At 41.6% G+C, this 21,475-nt stretch overlaps 1 protein-coding gene across 4 annotated transcripts in view; it reads left to right on the top strand.

Moving 5' to 3' along the window:
• The window catches only part of Sema2a (Semaphorin 2a), a 184,422-nt gene that overhangs the window by 149,805 nt on the left and 13,142 nt on the right, over positions 1-21,475 (top strand). For all 4 annotated transcript variants that reach the window (XM_034340377.2, XM_034340374.2, XM_034340380.2 and 1 more), the window contains exons 4-6: positions 17,230-17,292; positions 17,722-17,829; positions 20,448-20,718. In XM_034340377.2, the coding sequence (XP_034196268.2) occupies positions 17,230-17,292; positions 17,722-17,829; positions 20,448-20,718 (442 nt within the window). The remainder of the gene's footprint in view (positions 1-17,229; positions 17,293-17,721; positions 17,830-20,447; positions 20,719-21,475) is intronic.

Here is a 21,475-nt window from a genome sequence, read left to right as displayed (position 1 = left end):
GCTGTAGCATTTAGACTTTCTGTCACTTTTGTACAGGCCAAACGGTAAAAGTGTTTAATGAGTCAAAATCTGAACGAATGGCCGAATGTTTTTTTTTTGCCACTTCCGATGTGACCTGAAATGGTTGAAAAAGGGTTAGCTCTAGAGCGAATCTTGTTGAAATTATAATACATTATAAAATGAAGGTCTTTCTTTATTCTTTTCAGAAGCAATGTCAGATTACTAGATCGTAGCCAAAAGTTTTAGTATCCACGTTTACTTTAAACAAACTCTTCTATGAAACTCGTGTTTATCGATCCCTCGCCGGTTCTTTTTCTCTGTTTGCCTCGGTTGAGTTTATGCATGTATCTTTAAAAGGACATCTATTGCATGATTCTGTCGAACACGAATATAAATGTAGCTGAAGTTTTCCTTTTGCTCTGTCACGCTATGAAGCCGCGTTTCGTTAAAGCTTAGCCAGCACGAACCGTTACAGGGAAACAGTTGCAATAAAATTCCGTATCAAAGCTGACGTTACCGCAGAGAATTTAGTTCCATGGAGGATTCAACGGAAATGCGGTTTAGACTTTGCTTACCGTGGCGTCGTTGCAACCTGACCAAACATTAACGCGTTCAACGTTCCACGTTTGATTTTCGAATTTCGTCCTTATCAATTTATCTTAGGAATCCAATTTTCCTCTTTTATTCTCGTTAAGATGGGATCATAATAATTTCAAGTATGTTTGGTGGTCGTGTTCGAGTATTAAAACCATCTTGCTTCGTTAATTCCTAAAGAAATTGTAATAAAATTATGTTACACGTAAAAAATTTAATATGCTTCCAACCATGGATACTAAAGTTTCCTCGGTTTTCTTCGTTAAGTTGTTCACCGTGAATGAAACAAAAGAGCAAAGTCTTTAAAATTCAATCTCCTGGCGAATAATTTAAACTCTCGTCCGAATCCCGTTAGATTTCAATTTGATCGTTGATAAATGCAAACGCCGTTTCTCGGGAAGAACTCGATTCAGGGTAGTTCCCGGTTCCCCGGTGTCATTATCAAGTTAGACCACCAAGGAGAACGAGATTTTTGCCGGGAAAGCCGGGAAAGTTTACATACTCGGCAACGGGGAAAGCGAGCCGGTACCCGTTTGATCCCTTCGTTCGCGCCTGGGGAGGGCATGAAAAATTCGCGAAAGTTGGCCAGCCGGTAGCCGGGTGCAGTTACAATGAAATCCCATTGCGAGCCTGCCACCGCAGAGTTCGATTCCATGGAGAATTAACGGGAATGGGATTTCGATTTTGCTTTAGTGCCGCGCTGTAACGTAGCCGTAAAACGTTAGCGCAGACTCGGTCAGGCCGCAACACCGGCCATCCCTCTCTGACAAACCCCATGGGTGTTTCTCGCGACTGCAGGGCTACCGTTACACAGGGTGGAATGTTCGGCGTAGAGAAAAAAGTGGGCTTCGATACGTAAGAAGTCGGGTCTAAATGCAATTTCGCATTTTGCATACATGCATAACGATTGTGGTTTTAGATCCAACCGTGCTATGGTTTCGTCTTCCGGTGGGGGGTTCAGAGGAAATTGATACATTCAAAGGTACTTATATCCAGAAATTCGACTTCTGAAAATAGAATATCTTGAAGGTGAAAAAGTTTGTTGAGAATAAGTAGTGGTTAATACATTGACAATAAATAATTAAATTCAAAGAAAATTATATGTTTTATAACGCTAGAACTAGCAAACCAGTTAAAACGATTGACAAGTTTCCTAGTTTAATTTATAAATTTTATCGAGGTATTTTTGTTGAAATGTATATTAGCTATTGTGGAGATTAACGCGTTGAATGCCGCAGTGAAAATGGGTATTTGTTGTGGGACGTATTGAAGCTCTAATTAATAAGAATAGGAATAGTTAATTTTCAAATTTCAAGTTTTCTATTTACTATCTTACATTATTTGTACAAATGCAATATTATTGAAAATAATGTTTTTCTATTATCTTTTTCTAATTATTCAGGCACGTGTAATTTGCTACGGCATTCAATATGTTAAATTATATTTCATCCTTTATCTATTTAATTTTCTACATTATTTTCAACTTAAAAATAAGTACGCATCAAACGTTGGCAGTTCCACTGCATATTATGTACGTCTGTTTCTATTAACACTGAGATCAAATATAAATCAATATTGCAGATTGAAAGTCTTAATTGAAAAAATTCGATTTAATTATCCCAGCTGTCGCTGGAAGTGTCGAGGAATTGGAAATGATCTGAAATACGATCGATCAATCGTAATCCACGACAAGTTCATTCTCCATACGAAGTAAATTACATCGGTGATGCAATATGGTTCGTACGGACGTGTATTTCCATAATGAACCGTTCGAACGCGACGGAATTGTCTCGCGGAAGGGAACGATCGTCGGTTCCATTAATTTCGCCGACTTAAATCGAAACTGGGGATGAAAATGGACGCGTCTATCTCGCTGGGTGGATCGATTCGATGGGATCGCAGTGTCCCGTGACTCGTCACGCGATCGTGTGCACGTCTCTCGTTCGAAGGCCAGACGATGCTCCCATGCTAATCCCGAGGCTGCGTTACAATTTCATAAGGGGAAGAAAAGTTTCGACGTTGTACGTTTGTCCTAGGGGACGCTCCGTACCCCATACGTTCCGCGAGAGTTACAACACGTGGTTCGAATAGACGGCTAGGGACAGGAAGGGCTCTTGCATCTTGCACGAGCTTTGGCGCCACACTCGTGAAAACACGTGGAACAAATCATTCGTACCCAGCAATTTTCTTACTTCTCTCCTCTAACTTCGTCAACCTCTGACTGAATTAACACTCAGACTGTTTCATATTTGATGGAATCAGTAGCTCTGTCAGTACTATAGATACTTCATAAGAAAGAAATTACCGAGAAGAATTGGAAATTTTTCAAATTACAATGGAAAATTTGTAGTATTCAAACGTCGGTCTTCAAAATTCTTATTTTATATAAGAAATCGAATGAACACGACCGAGAAGCCTCTCCATCTGTGTATCTCCAAAAGTACGCATCGAACGATAAAATTGGTCGCCTTTACTCGAGGCTGACCTTTCAGCAAGAATCGAAGTGGTCGATTCGAGGACAAAAGAAAGGAATGAGAAGTAGTGGGTTCGGTGCGATCGGTTCGCATCGATTTGATCGCTCAACGAGAAAGAAAGTCGTTGCGCTTCGATCTGAAAACGAAGCTCGATCAGGTTAAAGGCGAAGCAGAGCTGGAAGCGCGGGTCAAAAGGGAGAAACTCGAGTGGTTTCAGCGGACCTGGAGGAAATCGGAATCTATAAAACACCGGTACGCCCAATAAAACAACGTCCAATTCGAGATCCAGGATCCACGATACTGGCGGATAGTAGCACGAACGCGTTCCGGAAACCGCATCGCATCAGCCTGCTGCTCCATCGACGACTGCAACTCCGGGAAATTGGACGCTGGGGTGATTTTACGTTTACATGACGGTAGTAAAGTATTAAGAAGCCCTACGTGGGATTTGCACGGCTGTAAAACCGCGATAAGGTACCACCGTGGCTGTCCATTTTGTAACAGCCAAATGCAATAATAATAAGTAATACTGGATTTCTTTCGACCACTATTTCATCCGTTACATTCGAAAATATAACTAATTAAGGGGTATTTCCATTTGATTATAATTCTAGTAAAAAAATATATCGTTAATACAATTATATTTTCTTATTGCATTTATGACAGAAAAGGATTGAAGCCTGAAGGTATACTGTTAGAAGAAAATCGTGGTGAAAAATGAGAGAAAGTCTTGAGATTTAAAAAATAATTTTTTCCTGGTTCGAGTTTCGCGGTGACCTAGAAATACAACGTTTAGAAAGAGCAACGGCTAGGGAATACGGGGGATGATTAAAACCTTCTCATTCAGTTCTTCTTATTTTTACCCTGCCCTTATTACGATGTGGAACCGAGCGTTATCTCGACGCAAAATTAAGAGTTCTTTGCCGTATGCTTTTTTATTCTGCACACTTTTCATCGTACCGGCGGAAGAAATAGAACGTATACTTGCGGACACGATAAAGCGAGAGCAGAAAATCGGTCGAAAGCAAGAGTGCACGAAGTTTAATTACCGAGAAAATAATTTATGGGGGATAACCACCTGAAATTTTGACTAAATCCGCGTGGTGATATTTTTTTCAAAGACCTTGAAGAACGGCACAGTGAATTTTCTTCGGAAAAAATATATTTGATAGATTAAGAAGAAAGTGAGGAAGTTCAGGGTGTTGGAATATTGTTGAAGATAGAAGTAGGTATCAAGGGTTGGCAAGGAAGAAGAAGTAGCAAACAATCCTGCCAAGGATTGAAATATAAACGGGCCAGGCCGGTTGCTTTCTAGAATGATGGCATTAAATATACATTTCGCGCCGGAGCAACTCTGTATAAATTCGGGACCTCTTGCTTTACCTACGGAATTTCTATCCCTAACATCCCCTCTTAGCTTCTCTCTTTTCGCCTGTCGTGTCTCGGAGCCGACAACCCTCGGCTTTAGGGGAGGCTGGGACCACTCGTGTACAAGCTGTAACGCGGAGTTTATTGCAACGATGAATTTGGGATAAGATTCCCGGCGAAATTTCAGTTTGATGAGGCTCTTCTTGTGAACGCGGCAGCCACATTCTCCGGCGGACTTTCCGTATCCTTCTGTGACAATCTTGTTTCTCGGCTATGCTAGCAAGAAAAAGAGGAACTTCTCTAATTTTCCTTATGAATTTATGTCTGAAATTTACCAGGAGAAATATTAATTGATAATGCAAGGTAGAACTTAAATTAGATGAATTACCTATTGCAAATAATTTTATAATTATTTTAAGAATTGAAATATTTTTCAAAGAATAGAATAAACATTGGCACAGCCTTGTTATTGTAAAACGTAAATTCACGGAAAATCTGATTAACTTGGTATCTAAGAGGCAAGACTTACTTTTCTTTATCTCGGTTTGTCGGTGTTTAGACGCCTTTCAACAAACTTGTAAGTAAATGGATTATGGTGGCGCACGAGTGCTCGCAGATCCGGTGCTAACGCAGTTTTAAATCCGTTCCACGGATAATCACGAGAAAGCTGGAAGCAACCGTACACAACGCGGGGAAAGAGAAAAGGCAAACACAAAGTTCCGTGGTAGTTGCAACGAAAAATTCTCACGATTCCGTTCGTGGAATCCTTCTCTTATCCCACCTTTCTTCCTTCTCCTTTTTTCCTCTGAAAACTTGTTTACACTTTCCTGTGTGCCCGATTTTTCGTTTCCGTTTCCAACGAACCATTGAAATGAGTTCCTTCGACTTTTGCAACTCATGACCCTCTTACCCTTTGACTAACGCTGTTCCATTTTTTCAAAGTACACTAGCAAATCAAAATTTAAAACGAATATTCTTTTTTGATTGATTATCGTTATTCTACGTATGTTCTTACAATCAACACATGCGAGATGATCTTTTATAGAGGTTTCCAGATGTACACCGTGTCTTTGATTAAAATTAGAAGATTAATTTTTAATATCTTCGGTAATTCATATTATCATATTGAACATATGATTATTTTTGTCGTCACAGTTTTCCTCTTTTGCGAAGAATTCTTTTAAAGAAATTGGGTCTTCAGCTTCTCGTGGCGAACAATCGTCTCGACTAGAAATATCCGAGAAACGGGAAAGGATCGAGAATAAATTCGTAGAAGTGGTCGAAGAAGCGAGGAACAGGATTGGACGAGCGATAAGATTTCTCGGTGGTACAGGGTCTGCGGTGGTGCAACCCTTTCTCCGTCGTCTCGAGCAAACAACGAAATTGTAAACAGAGAATTGTCACGAAGAGGAACCGATGGTAGATGGTGCTCGACGATGCCGGTAATTGGAGCCAACGAAACGGTTCTATTATCCGAACAAGTAATTGTCAATCGTGTCTGTCTCTTTCTAAACGTCGCGTCCCGTCTGCAGAGTTTCATCTCTGCTTGCTCTTTTCATTGCCCCCGTCCGTTTTCACTCGAGCCTCTCCGTCTGTGTTTGTTCTTCACTTTTGCGCCGTTTCCGCCATTCTATCGCTACTTAGAAGCTTAACTTTTTAATTACCACCGTGACTCTTGTTTATCGTCGCTTTGTCCCGGCTCTTCTCGCCCTGTACATTCCTTCTCGCCGGCTCCGTCGCGTCGATCTTTCGTTCTCTCTTCCTCGTTCCATGGTTTTCGAAGGTCGGGTGAAACAGTGGGTGCTCGAGCCACGCTAACGAGCCTCGAATCGGCCCGAAAGGCGCGACACGCCGTTCACGCAATCACCGGAGTGTACACGCGAGAAGGTAAGAGAGAAGGATCGGTGTATTGCGCGGCGCGAACAACCCTCGAGCGTCCTTGTCGTCGGCGACGTCGGCGTCGCGCAAAATGCTTCGCTCCAGACCGGCACTAAACCGCGAAACGGGGAAAAAAAGGAGCTTCAACTTCGCTTCAACCCGAACCGAAGCATGATAATCTGTAATTGTTCCATGGTTATCGACGACAAAAATTCGGTACTTCGTTGTAAATTTTTTTTTATTGAAGTTAATATACTAGACGGTTGTTGCAAATTTTCGAAAATGTAGGTAAGTTTATCAGTTACAAAATTATTTCATGATGTATCAGAATAGCAGAACTCGCTTCTCCTGTTTCATCGTTAAAATTCACGCGAATGCTGGATTTCATCGACGCCTCCGTTCCGGATAATATATCAAGATATATTGCGCGAACGAGTTCGTCATTCGCGAAATGAAGCCGATAATTTGTTATCTGTTATTGGTGGACGGCTGCCTTCGCGAACTCTAATGTTCTGGAACTTTGCTCGTTAGGTGTTTCTTCTAGCTCATTGACTTCTTGTAATTGATACGGGTAACGTGAAAGATTCTCCCGTTTCTTATATCTCTTGTTCCGAGGAAACTTCGATTCGGAAAGTGATTAGTGAACGAGCAAGATACAAAGGAAACAAATAATTCTTCCACGGAAAGATAGCGTGCCAAAATTCGAGAAGATTTATTTTTCGAGAGAGCATTAGTTAACACCCGTTCATTATTTAAAGATTTATAGTTGTATTTCATTCGGACGAACAATGCTTCAAGTTGCTCGTAATTCAACGTCTGATCGATGATGGCGCGACATTGATATCCATTCAAGTTGACTTTCGAAAAAGCCTGACCAGCCCTTTTTCACTGTGCACATAGTTTCCATGTCGCGTCGTCTGCGTAAGAAGTAAATCACAAAAATTGGAATCCGCGATATCGGATTGAAATCAATATTGAATGCAGATTGAATCCCGGTTTTTCGCTCCTTTTACCTTCTCCCTCTTTCTCTTATCCTGTTATTCCCTTCGACGCGAGCATACACACGTGCGTACCTATCCATTCTGTTTCTTCATTTTTAGCTTTTCCTGCTACACTTCCTTTCTGTCTGTACGCCGCGTGTTGGATCGCGAAAGGGCGCGACGAGTGACGGGTTCCATTAACGAAAAGTGACTTACTATGTCGATCGACAACGAAAGACACTTTTCCTGTTCGTCAGATAGGCTTGTAAAAGTTTCACTATAACACACTGTACTCTCCTCGCGAAACTAGAAAAATTTACTTAAAAAGCGTCTGAATAATAATTACATTTCGTGCAATTTACGATGACCATAAACTTGTGAAATTTTGCTGAACTTTAAAAAATTATAATGCTCGCAAAAAGATAAGGCGGGTGGTATTTTGCAACACTTTTTATCATTTTTACGAATTTCAAGCACGCCTTGTAACGAAATATTGCATTCAGTATTTAGCATAGAAATTCATGCATTAATTTTTGTTTTTTATTTTCCCTGCGATATGCTATTAGCATATGGCTCACGTAGAAAGAAACCGTTCCATCTTCTAACGGTTCACCGCCGCGCGTTACTATTTGATGAGATAAAAAGCGCCGCGGTGGCTCAGCCTGATGAATTTTTAACCGTGCCTCCCAGGTACCATTACGGGCCACGAATTTCGAAGGTTAAGGGGTGTCGATACCCCAGAGAGAGAACCCGTGGACCTTCGTTCTTTAATAATTCAACACCGTAAATTGTACCGGTCGCTCTATGGACTGATCTTCCACTTTCTTTTACTTTCGTTCAAGGCCTTATTTACGGAAACCGACGATCCTGTTAATATTTCACCCGGTTCGATTTCACTTTTATAGAAACTTAACCTATTTTTCACGCAAATGCGTCTGGTTCGACAAGTGGCATATAATTTTCACGACAATCGCTAAAATATTAAATTCTTTAATAATACAAATCTGAGCTTCGAGATAATTGTACAACGACGTGGAGTCTGAAGGGTTAATTAAAAAGCACTTCATCCAAAGGTCTGTTGATAGAACTCCGTGCCTTTTGCTTGGCTAAACGATTCTTGCTTCGCGATTGGGCACGAGTTGAGAAATTTCAAGGCACACGACAGCGGTGGTGGCGACGATGATTAAACCGTCGCGGCGCCCTTGGAAGGAAACACGAAGGAACGGAGACGTACGAAACGAAGGAGCAACGAGTTGGCCAGAGTTTACGACGGGATGACAACCTCTGACGATTCTACTCGCGACATCATCACCTTGCCAAGAGCTTAATCAAGCCGGCTCTCTGGCTGCCGAAAGTCTAAAGCCACCCATCGGTGACTCGGCGACCCCTTGAATAGAAGAAGCTCAGAGCAGACGGCAGAGAAGCGTGGATGATCCGTAGACGAGCGGCATAAAGCATCGAGTTCATCGGAAGTGGGACACGAGGCTGCTGAAGCAGTGATTACACGTGGACGCGATGTTCTTGGTGTCGTCGAGAGCTCTCTCACCTTTGCTACATAATCAAGCCGTCTTTTCTGCAACCGGTCGAACCTTTTGCAGACAATTCCGCACCGGCACCGTCTGCTTCTGGTGATTGCAAGAGACCCGGATTGCCGGCGACGAGATTGGCCCATTTTCATTCTCGTATGACCTGATTTCCAGGATTTTAAAAGAATCCCTGTTGCGGTACGAAAATCTGAATTATGCAGGTTCGAAAGAAGAAGAAACATCTTTACTTTTTAATTAACATACTGGTGCTTAGATAAAACAATGGAAGTTTGAATATTTCAGTTTAAAAAAGAAATTAATCTAAGGGTATATTTTTGAGTAACGAAGCCCTTGTTCACAAAGCATACAAAACAGAAGCACACCGGCATTATATTCTCATGCCTTGAAGTACATTCTTTCTCTAAGAAAACTTTTTGTATTTTTGTCTTTGATACCGTGGCTCCGGAAGGCGGCGTACAAAAGCGTCGACCTATTTTCCGTCCGCGCTTTTTCGTTTTCTAACGCCCAAATGAGAAACCGACACGGTCTAATGAAATGCAAAGATGGAGTATCAACTGAACTACATACGCGAGAACAAAGCTAGCGAGTTTTGAAACGTAACATGTAAATGCGGGTTCGTTAGAAACTCGAGTGCTTCCGTTGTGTCGCGACAAATTAACACGTTTTCTAGCGACGATAGAAAAAGACAATCTGTACCTCAAGTTTCTCACAGTCAACAGAAAAATCGTAATTCTCTGGCTTCTTAATAAAATCCTTCCTCCTGCCGGAATCATCCGGTCCAAATAACTGGTCGCGTAATCCCGCGCTCGGGTCGCTCCTTTACAAGTTCGTCTGCTGCCTCGCAATATTTCGGTGTACGATTACGAATGTAGGGAGTAAAGGAAGGACGCGCCGTCTCAAAATGCAAGCGTCAACGACTTTCGTCGTTCGCAAAACGGGCAGACGACGACGTTTCCTCGTAGACTGCTTACGGAGCGTGTAAACGCGACTCGTGGATCCTGTGGGCTTCCCCTCTCTGTTCTCCATCGTACTTGTCGCCTCCAGCGGATCCACGGAGATGCTGGGCTTCTCCCTCAGAGTTTAGGGCTGGGACCGACCGGCACAGAGACGGCAAATATTTCTGTTTAATAGTCGGCACACCGTGGCCGGTAATGGAAGTCGAGGCGTTTGCATGCCGCCAGGCACGCTGCTCCCGTAAAGTTAATGGCATCGCTGGGAACACGATGAAATGATGCACCACACTCGGCCCGCGATATTATTGCGTGCACTCGCATTCGTGCTTGCCCGGCGAGATCGGTAACGCGGTTTAAACTTTGGTACATGGTGCACCATATCCTCGATTTATGTCGACAGTGGTTGGGTAAAATAGTGTACGATGGTGACGGAAAAATTATGGCGTTTCGTCTCCGGGACCGTCCACTAGAACTCGTCGGTGGGGCTGAACATGGGCCTGCCCCAGACATCTGGGTTCTACATATATTCTCAGATGTTATACAGGGTGATCCTCTAACTAGGGGACACAATGGAACACTGGCGACAATGGAACCCTTGACCGCACCATAAAGAGGTCCATATTGTCACGTACCATCGGGGACCTACCCGGGCCGAGACGACTCTGTGTGTCTTCATGGTGCGATCAAGGAATTCCATTGTCGCCAGTTCCTTTGTGTCCCCTAGCGCAGGCCTGTCCAAGTAGGGAAATTCACTCCTGGAACACATGTTTTGGGTCCCCTTCCAACGCTGTTCCTTCAAGCTCCATCTCTCCGAGGAGACAGTACCGCCGCTAGGAAAGACGGAGAGACGGTAGTCGGAACCGCCCCATCTTACTTGAAGGAGCAGCGTTGGAAGGGGACCCAAAATATGCGTTCCAGGAGTGGATTCCCCTACTTGGACAGAGGCCTGATCTAGGGAGAGGATCATCTTGTATATATATCGACAAGGCCCGTGATGGAGCACTTGCGAGAAAGGATGGAGTTACACGCGCGACATCTTGCGGCCATCACAGGAAAGAGAGGCCCAGGCGTCGGGGCGCCATGCTCCGCTCATAACCCCCACAATAGGAAATCTTCGTGTATTCATAATGGACGCAAAGCGCCTAGTGGGTATAGTCGCTAACCCACTCAGGTTAGCTTTTTCGTCCCAATATCAACATTCCTTATGCCGACAATGAGTCAAGTGTTAGGTCCTCCGTACCCGAAAATGGTGATTGGCCAGCCCAGGAATGGACAGTTTATTCATACCCGGCGCCACTTGGAGGGTGGTGGCTGCTTGGGAGTGGATTTATTTTTAGCGGAATTTGCGCCCTTTATCACCGTTGGTATAAGCAAAGGTTGGTAGAGCGGGTTATGAACCCTACAAGGCTCACTTCATTTCATTGATTCATTTTCATTGAATCTTAAGCTTTAAATTGATATACTGTAAGCGATATTTTTCGAAATTTTTATGCCATTAAATTAAATGAAATACAGAATGAAGGTACATTTAAAAGTTAATTAGAAAATGACACTTCAAAAGGAGGAAAGTTTCGTTCGATCGTTGTGTTCTCTGTTCTAAACCATATAATGGTACGTTTAGATCGGACACAGAGTAGACAGTAGGAAGTATCCTGGCAACTTGCACCTGCTCTCTCTCATTCCCTGTTTCCTTTCCTCTTTCAACGTCTGAAGTTGTACGGGTCTCTTGGTCTCCGGCTGCTTGCTCGAGAACTTTCTGCTGCTCTTTAGTGAATTAAGGAGTGGAGAACATAGCCTTTAATCAGAAACCAAGCGAGATTAAGGTGCGTTCCCATTTCGCGAGCTCGTTAACGGTTCTCTGGTAATACGAGAAGTTCGTTAGAAAAAAAACGACTTGGAAGGAGTTCTGATATCGGGGTTGTAATCTGAAATTGAACGGTTAGAAGAATTGTCGGTTCAGGTTTGTGCCTCGTATGGTTCTTTCTTCACTTATTTGATAGATCTTTGGTCAATACCAAAAGAAAACTTCTTCCTTTGCTGCAATATTTCATTCTTCGTTGATTCTTCTTCATTTTTTAAAAATTTTTTTATTTTAATCATGAGAAGGAGTTTACGATACCTGGCGTTATTAAATTACATTTAAGAGGACAGTGCAATGGACGTGTTAGGTACTAATATTAATCGAACGTAATGGAGGGAAAATTTTACGAGTTACATAAGCTTTTATGTTAGCCACTCCGGTAGTAATGGAAAAAGGTCGCGAGCCGAATACGATATTAGATTCCACGGCTCATTTTGTCGTGGTTTTATCGTAGTTGCCATAGCTCGAATGAGCGTTCTTAATTAACAACGTACCGGTCACCGTGTGTACCAGAAATCACCATGTTTTACGATCCACGTTTTACTGGAAAACAGCTATCGAAACCTTTTATGGTTTTACGTGCAAAATTTGTTGCAGACTTCGCCCTCCCCAGAGAGGTGCTTTCAAAATTTAATCGCACACGTACTTTGTAATCACTTTGGTTAATTACTTGAATTTCTGATTTATGAAATAAATTGAATAAATGCCAAAGGTATACACCCCCTTAAATACAATCGTAGCAATTAAACTGAGCGCGCCAATATTTCTTCGATCCATTATAATTCCAGACCCTTTCAGAATTTTTATAGAACACTTGCAACTTCAAATATAACTTCTTTCTCCCCGTAGCAACTGAACTACACTCCTGAAGTTCGACCCACTTCGAAAACACGCCGTGTAATTATTAAGAAGCTTCTCCGGCACGGGAAAGAACAATACGGATGAGATAGAAAGCGAGTCCCTTGATGGATCAATGATTTCAGCCTCGCAATCTTTCTCTTCTACAAAGTACCCCACCGTTGCACCCTTTCCGTGTACCCAATACCATTAACATGTTTCATTTCACCCGACCCTTCGATGAACGTTTAAAAGAGAAGAGTTTGAACTCAGCCAACCTCGACTTACATCTTCGATCGGTTCCTCATTTTAGAAATACATTCTGGAAGTAGTAATTTTACTGTTAATTAGCGATAATGACGAAGGTATTAATCCTTGGAACACCAGAAGTATAATTTTGAAAAAATTCCTTATTTAACGAATGAAAACTGTGTATCCTTTCCTTTCGTTTTTCATCGCTTTTCCGCAACACAGATACCGTAATATATACACGCGATTCCACGCTCGTTCGAACGTGTAATCGTACAATCGGCGGAACGCGTGACGGTGTTATTGTTGCACGCGCTCGCGGGTACTCTGTTTAAACACAGGCTCGGTTTGCGACTGATTACGCATTCGTGTGCGTGTGCGTCCACCTGTGGACCTCCCTCTTATATTGTCGCCGTTCCCCTTGCACGTGCACCATTCGCACAATCGTGCGCGTGTTTGTGGATCATTATATATTCGAGATGTATACGCGAACACGAAGCCGACTCGTGCGACTGTTTACGTACAAGCGTGTTTGTGATCGTACGCGTGTGATTACCGAGTGTCGTGCATGTACAGCTACGATCGAACGTTTCCGTGATTGGTCGAACGTGTTAATATGTATTGGGATTCGTATTCGTAAGTGTTCGGGGTAGATTGAAGGAGGGATGTATTAGGTAAATTTTCGTCGTGTCAGATTTTCGAAGTTTCCGAATCCCTCACTTAACCCTTTCGCTGCCACGCGAATTTTTGAACTTGCTCCAGTGGGCTAGAATACAAATAAAAATTTTATAATGGCAATAACTGCGAAATATATTAAAATAACGGTACAATCTTGCCAATAGCACATTTTTCTTAGTGGCACAAATGAAAGGACAAGCGCCAGCCCCATGGGATCACCGTGACAGCGAAAGGGTTAACACTATCTACCAGGAGCTTATTAATAAGTTTTCTGACAGTATCGGCTGCTGAAGAAAAAGTAATTAATAACCTTTTGATTATTACAAATTCATGTATAAGTCAGTTGAAATAATGATAATTAGATGTACTTTAATTAAGAAGAAATTGAAAAGAAAGGTTACACCTTTTAGTCTTTAATTAATGTTAATTATACGGTGGTCGTTTGTATCTATTTTATTTATGGCCGGTGGGTAATGCGTTAATATGACAAATTAATAATGAACATTTTTGAATGTACTTTTTTACGGTATTAATCTTCAACTGCACCTGTGTCCTCTGCAATGCAAATTTTATTTTGCGTTCTGCAGTATCGAATTAATGTAACAAAAGGGTCACTTGTTTGGTGTTTTTATACGAGGACAGCGAGTTAAAGTGGATTAAAATAATTAAAGTAAAGCGACTCTGTACTTTTATACGTTATTTAACTGACACTTTTTGATACTAGGTATGTACATATTACATTCGTATGCAAATTGCAAATGTTGTATTGCAACTTCTATAGTGAATTATCATTCGTGGACACTTTATTACTCGACAAAACTTAATATTTTATTTTTATTCTGTTATTCGAGGGGACGTGGTAATAACACATCTAGTTTTTCATTCTCTGCAATCAAGCGCCAAAGGTATAATTTAAGGACTTTCAATGAATAAGGAAAATTATGGTAAAGTAGGTGCAAGTGTTTTCGTTGTAATTGTACCTGTTACATTTCATTAACGAGTACATATTAAGAAACATGTCGATAACACGCTACGGGAAAACTAGTTGCATAATGTATTTATGAGTTGCAATAACAACGGGTCAAGGAAAACAGAAAGTGTTAATTATCTGACAACGTTGAGGAAATTCTGTTTTTATTCATGTTCAGTGTTATGAATAAAAAGCGTAGAAAATTTCCTAACAGAAAACAGAGAGAGAAACAATGCGAGCCGTGTGGTTCTGGAGAAGGGATGAAGATTTTTATCATACGTGTTACCGGAGTGTTGAAAACGAAAATAGAACGAATAAAGGATCCATGAATTTGATTCTTAAACGGGTTAAAATTTCCTCGGAACGTGCTCGAGGTGGCGGGGCGATTGCAATCGAGGTGAATATAGAAAAGGTTCGATAGGCGAGTGTAAATCGCGAAGTTGCAGCGACGAAAGCTTGCCGAATGGAATTCCTCGCAGGAATTCCATTTTACACAGCAGTTGCCGCGAGCCAGATGATTCGATTTCGTTCGAGACGATTCATTCTGTCGTCTATTCGAACAAATAATTTTCTACGTTCGCCAGCAACCTATCACCGCATCAAAGATCGCAACTTGTCTTCGAAGCGTGCCACATTGCAAACGTACAACTCATCCTGATCACCAAGGAATCTATCATTTTTACAACGACAGTAATTCTTTCAAATTTATTCAATTTATATGCAAAGCAGACTCGTGAAATTTCCCTGTTTCCAGTGCGCTCTTTCACTGTCTTTCGCATCGGGCGGGCAACAAATAACGCGAGGATGCGTGCACCTCGCAAAAACAATTCTTTCGTTAATTTATTAGCCGTAGATCACTGTCAACGGGCGCTGTTTCGGCTTTTCACGGGAGCCAGGACAATTTCGAGGATCGACGCGGTTTCTGGCGGTGACACTACCGGGGGAGCGGCACGCGACGTCCGCAGGAGATCGATCGTTAAGGCCAACGCGTTTCGGACGATTGACCGTGCAAACGAACCACTTCCTTTTCCGGATCGTGTCTACCACCTCTGGCACACGGAATGGTCGGACCGAAAGAGAGGAAGCATCCTTCGAAGGCGTCCAAATGTATGGTCGAAGGGTCTGCGACTCGCGGTTTCCGTTTCTTTAAATTGCGTTAAGGCACTTTATTAGCCAACCCGTATCTAAGATTGAAAATCGTGAGAAGGGGGCTATAGCATTTAGACTTTCTGTCACTTTTGTACAGGCCAATCGGTAAGAGTTATCGAAAAAATTCTTGCGCCATTGTGTTTAGTGAGTCAAAATTTCAACTTCCGGTCTGACCGGAAGTGGCCGAAAAAGGGTTGGCTCTAGAGCAGTGTTTCCCAACCTCTTTTGTGCCATTCCCCACCTAAGCCTTTCTAAAATTCTTATGTCCCTATGTAACATATACAATTTCTTAGAGCAATAAATAATATTAATTTAAAATTTTAAATTTCTTTTTAGTTAAGTTTTTAATGTACATAATTTTTAATATTCAAAAATTGGATTGTTCACCGAAGAAACTTAAACGATAGGTTTTAGGAAGAAATCACTAGCAAATTGTTGAGGAAACACGGTAAGTAAATTTTCAAAACATATAGGTAATGGAGAACTGAAATTCAAGTACGAAATAATTTTAATGAAAGATTTTTCTATATTATTTTAATTATTACTGAGAGTCGCCATACGGTTAACTTAAACTCTGGACGAGTCCATTTTCGAATTGCCCCCATTAACAATCAAATTGCCCCCCTGTGGGGCGTGGGCTCCACGTTGGGAAACACTGCTCTAGAGCGAATCTCGAAAAGGTTTTGCTTGTAAAATCACTGCAAAAATTTGCAAATTTCTTGACGATTTTTATACATCGTATCGGTGCTCGAGTTGCACGTTACGCGATAAAAATTCCCGAAGAAACGGGGACGAACGGGTAGAGCACTGTTACTGGGTAGCTCGTCGCCGAATCAAGAGTAAAACTTCAAAGAGCTCGACTCTTGTCGCAGGTAAAGACACGTCGTCGGACTTGATAGCCTCCTCGAGCTTACCCACGGCTCCGTCTGTTGACCTTATTCCGGGTCACATTCGTAGCGGAGCTTTCGAAAAGCGCGACTCCGTCTGCGACGGTGTCGCGGAGATCCGCACAATGACACAGAAGTAGCAGCAGCCAGCCTCTTCTTCGCGCTCGCGAAACGTGAAGCACATCCACTCGTGACACCTCTTCGCGTTGTGTAAGGTCGAGATGAAGAAAGCTGGAGCTAGCAGACGGCTGGCAAGCACAGCTAGCGAACGTCAAACGAACGTAAGAATACGTCTCTTTGGCAAAAGAAGCTCGACTAGCGTTCCCGTCTACTGAACGACTCGTAGTTACGACGGCTCGTTCGTCGAAATAGAATTTTCCGGCTGTCGGCTCGTCGCGACGTTCCGCGTCGAGTCATTCCAGGGTAAAGATTCATTTTAACCAGAGTCTAACGTCTCGATGACTGAATCTCTTATCGACCCAACCTGCCTCCTCGAGCGCCCACCGTAAAATGGACGAGTTAACGAACTTTAAAAGTATATCGCCTAATGTGTGCGTTGTTAATTGAGTTCTTGAGGGTCGTTTGATGTTTGCGTTCTTAATGATCGTCCCGTTTCCGGCAGTCCATCCGAACCTACCTTGGGAGATCCAATCTCGCGTCTTAAGCTTGCAATCACTTCCTTTTGAAACAAGAGTACGATGAGAGAGGTAAATTGATGGTGGTTTTGTGTGCACACGTTTCGACGTTACTTTAAGAAAAATCTCCGAATAATGATGATAATTATTTCTTTTTTCTTTGTTACAGAGAGACGCGCTCAACTTGGAGCCTAGCAACGTGGCCAATTGTGTGTCCAAAGGGAAATCAGAGGTAAAGTGCATTTTTATTTTTTTCTAGTGTTAATTTGCTCTACCAAGATAGCGTTTGATTTCTCTCCTTTCTATCGTATTCTCAAAGATACCGAGATACTAGTTAAGGCATACTCTATACACGCCTCTTATCGCAGCTTCATTCGTATTCATCGCGTACGCTTTGTCGAGGTGTAAAGTCCACGCAAATATTCCCTACGTGACGATAAAACCAATTTATTTTCTGCCCGACGATTCGCCGCGAAATACGCGCCGCGACGTGATCGACCGCGCGACACACCAACCCTTTTTCTCTCGATCTCGTTCTATATAATTTTCGGGAAAAATCCCTATCCACGCGCGTCGAACTCTCTTGTCCTCGCGTTTCCCCACGCTACTTCTTTCGCACGTATCTGTTGAAAATTCAATTTTCTTCCCCTTCTCTTCGCAGCACTTCGATTGTCGGAATCACATAAGGGTGATCCAGCCGATGGGGGATGGCAATCGACTCTACATGTGCGGCACGAACGCTCACTCGCCCAAGGATTGGGTGATTTATGTAAGTATCTCCGTGTTTGCTCTTCATTTCGATCGTTTGTTTCGTCAATCTTATTGTTAGTGTTAAACCCCGGATGGCAAGAATTTGGTATTTTCAATGGAGAAAATTTTGAAACCTACATTGGAAACGAACTTTTGGGACTGGTTTGATTACACTGTCCAACAAATTTTAACTTTTTTTCTGTTTTCCGATTCCCACTGGGTGATTCTTATAGTGTTTCGTACGCTGATTACGAATATGCAAACCATTTTGCTCCTATACGTACAGTTTTTGAGAAATTTGATTTTGAAGAAAAAACATATTTTTCAGATTTAACCAAATTTTCTGACGTAATTATAAAAGATATTGAAATTCTATTTATACTAAAAGATTCTGTAGACTTTCCTGAATACAGCGATACCTATGTTTAATACATTGTAAATGTTTAAGTATGTTTAAACGATCATTGAACGCGGAGGAACCCCGATTTGGCACCAATTTTTTAGGATATTTTTCAATTTATCTGAAAAAGTAGAGGTCCAACGTAAAATCGAATTATACCACGCGATAGAGCAGATTTTTATCTTGAAAAACTACCCAGAGAAAGTTGCATCATCTATTTTTTTATCAAGCCAGAAAGTGTAATAGCTTCGCTGGACACGAAGTACCGACAATGGCGCTCCGCGTCAGGACAAACCAACTGCATTAGGCGGGATGCCGAGGAACCGTCCTGACGCGGAGCGCCACTGTTGGTACTTGGTCTCTCGCAAAGTTATTTCGCTTTCTGGCTTAATAAAAAAATCGAAGTTGCAATTTTCTTCAGGTGGTTTTTCAAGATAAAAATCTGCTCTATCGCGTGGTATAATTTGATTTTACGCTGCACCTCTACTTTTTCAGATAAATCGAAAAGTATCCTAAAAAATTGGTGCCAAATCGGGGTCCCTCCGCGTTCAATGATCGTTTAAACATACTTAAACATTTACAATGTATTAAAGATAGGTATCGTTGTATTCAGGAAAGTCTACAGAATTTTTGAGTGTAAATAGAATTTCAATATCTTTTATAATTACGTTAGAAAATTTGTTTAAATCTGAAAAATATCATTTTTTTTCAAAATCAAATTTCTCAAAAACTGTACGAGTAGGAGCAAAACGGTATGCAGATTCGTAATCAGCGTACGAAACACTATAAGAATCACCCATTCAGAATCGGAAAACAAATTCACTGTTGGACAGTGTTATTAGACAAATTAATTTAGTGCCTTTAATATTACACCCTTCTAATTACTATGTGGCAGCGATAATCTGCCGTCACGTCCCTGCGTAGGTAATAAGGTTGTGAGTGAGGAGTGTGTGATTGCGGGATGTTTGTGCGAGCGAGATTGAATCCGTACGATTGCAGCGTGGTTGTTAAGAGAATCGGTTCGAGTGTCGTGTAGAGTGTGGTCTGGTTCCGAGAATGACTGAGAGATGTGTGACTCTGTCGATGGACGTTTGTTTAGAGCGAAAGGAACCGGAAAGAAAGAAGAAAGAATAATTGGAAGAAAAAGTCAGCGTGTGAAAGGGTTGAAACGTTTATTTCTTTTTTGAAAACGAGTGTAAGATTTCCTCCACGTATCTCAAGGAGTGGTTCGCGTTCGCGAAGACAGAAGGAACGGTGAAGTCAGTAACGAGACGTTAATTAGCGGTGTAACAAAATATCGATTTATTCAAAATCAGGTATTGGAAAATGTTGCTGCAGAGCCTATCACAGAATAGTGGAAGCACCGCAGATATTATTGCAATTTGTGCGTTTAACAATCAACGGAACGTAATTCACCTCTACTAGATGTTCGGCCATCCGGCCATCCTCCCACACCTTTACCACAACTGTTTTAAATCTGAATATTTTCTCGCGCTTCTATATACCTATTTGACAAGTGACGGGAGAATATAATAACAGTAAGAATTATTTCAATAATTGGAGTTACCATGAGACTTAAAAAGAAATTTTCAATCAAAAATAAAAAAGAGCACAGAATTAATTTGTACATCTAATAAATATTTATAAATTAAAATGAAAAATGATTTTGTACACATTTAAGAATGCTTATATCATAAATTCAGATTTTAATCATATTTACATAAGCCATCAAGCGGGGTTGAAAAATGCTTAAGTATCAAAGTATGAAATGTTTCGTATTCTTATTCATTACTATGTAATTTAGTTGTTAATTCGTCCCACGAAATCTGTCGCTAACAGAGCACCGTAACAACGGCGTAAGAGTTACGCAGCGCGTTAAATGAATCGCGAGTTCAAGTACCCGTGTAATGAAGTCAAAGAATATATTGGTCTCGCTTTGTCGAAGATTACGACTCCCGTGCGTGTAATAGAGTCCTCTGCAGTAACGTGTAACTTTTGCGTGGAAACGCGTTACTTTGGTTCCGAATTTTCGAAGCCTGTAACGCGTTGAATCAATGTTGAAATACGATGAATTTTAAACAAACATTAAACAGACGTAACTGTTGGCGAAATTTCAAGTGATTTTACTGAAAGTCACAAATGGCACACAGCAATGTAAAGCGAAATAAACAGATGTAAATTGTTTCGTGTACGGGTGTTTACGTAACTGGACTGTATCTTCTTTTTTTTTTTAACAGAGCAATTTGACCCACTTACCCCGTCACGAGTTCGTCCCCGGCGTTGGAATGGGCATAGCAAAGTGCCCTTACGATCCAGCGGACAATTCGACAGCGGTCTGGGTGGAAAAGGGCAATCCTGGGGACCTGCCAGCTCTCTATTCCGGCACCAATGCCGAATTCACGAAAGCCGATACCGTAATCTTTCGTACGGACCTCTACAATTTAACCACCGGTCGCAAGGCCTTCAGCTTTAAGAGGACGTTGAAGTACGACTCGAAATGGCTGGACAGTAAGTACTCTTCTGCTCGGCAATTTCTCCTTCTTCCCCGTCTTCTTTTTGATCTTAAACGGGGCAATATCCATGGAATTAGTACTCTCTCTGCTTACGGAACTTTTCTGCGCGAACCCTAACGAGAAACGAAATTGTCGTAATAACGCATTAAATTCGAAACCTTTGCAATTCGAGATTTAAAAGTATCCATTTCAAAGGAAGAAGGAACTTTCATTTTTCTCTATTGAATCTGCCTATTGACGACTATTCTTTCTAGCTCAATTATCCTAATTAACGTTAAGAAACATTCGAGGAAAATGATAATCATTACAGGCAGGGCCCGCCCGGAGATTTCGAAGGTCCGAGGCGGGCCCCTTCATATATACGACATAAAAAAAAGTACCTCAAATAAAATTTATAAAATTAACATTAAAACTTGTATAACTAATTTAGATTTGAATTTAGATCGATTAATATTCAAGTAAACATTACTCTTCTTGCATCCTTAGGTCCAGGGACGGCCCTGATTACAGAATACGTAGTATAATTCAGACCCCGTGGCAAGTAGTATAAGTCAGTATATGGTCAGACGGGCTCCGATTAGAAGGCAAGATACTATAAAATCACAAATTATAAGTGTATAAACAGTTTTAATCAGAAAATTAAACAATGCCTAATAATTCAAAGTGAAGCTCGCATACTGTCGTAAGTAGTATAGGTCGGCGTATGGTCAGACGAGTAGTATAAATTGCGAGGAAACGGTACAGGAACGCAT

Source organism: Osmia lignaria, chromosome 10, assembly GCF_051020975.1.
Source record: "Osmia lignaria lignaria isolate PbOS001 chromosome 10, iyOsmLign1, whole genome shotgun sequence".
In the NCBI taxonomy this organism is placed as follows: domain Eukaryota; kingdom Metazoa; phylum Arthropoda; class Insecta; order Hymenoptera; family Megachilidae; genus Osmia; species Osmia lignaria.
Note: the sequence above shows the minus strand (reverse complement) of the source record. Positions and strands in the feature narration are given on the sequence as shown.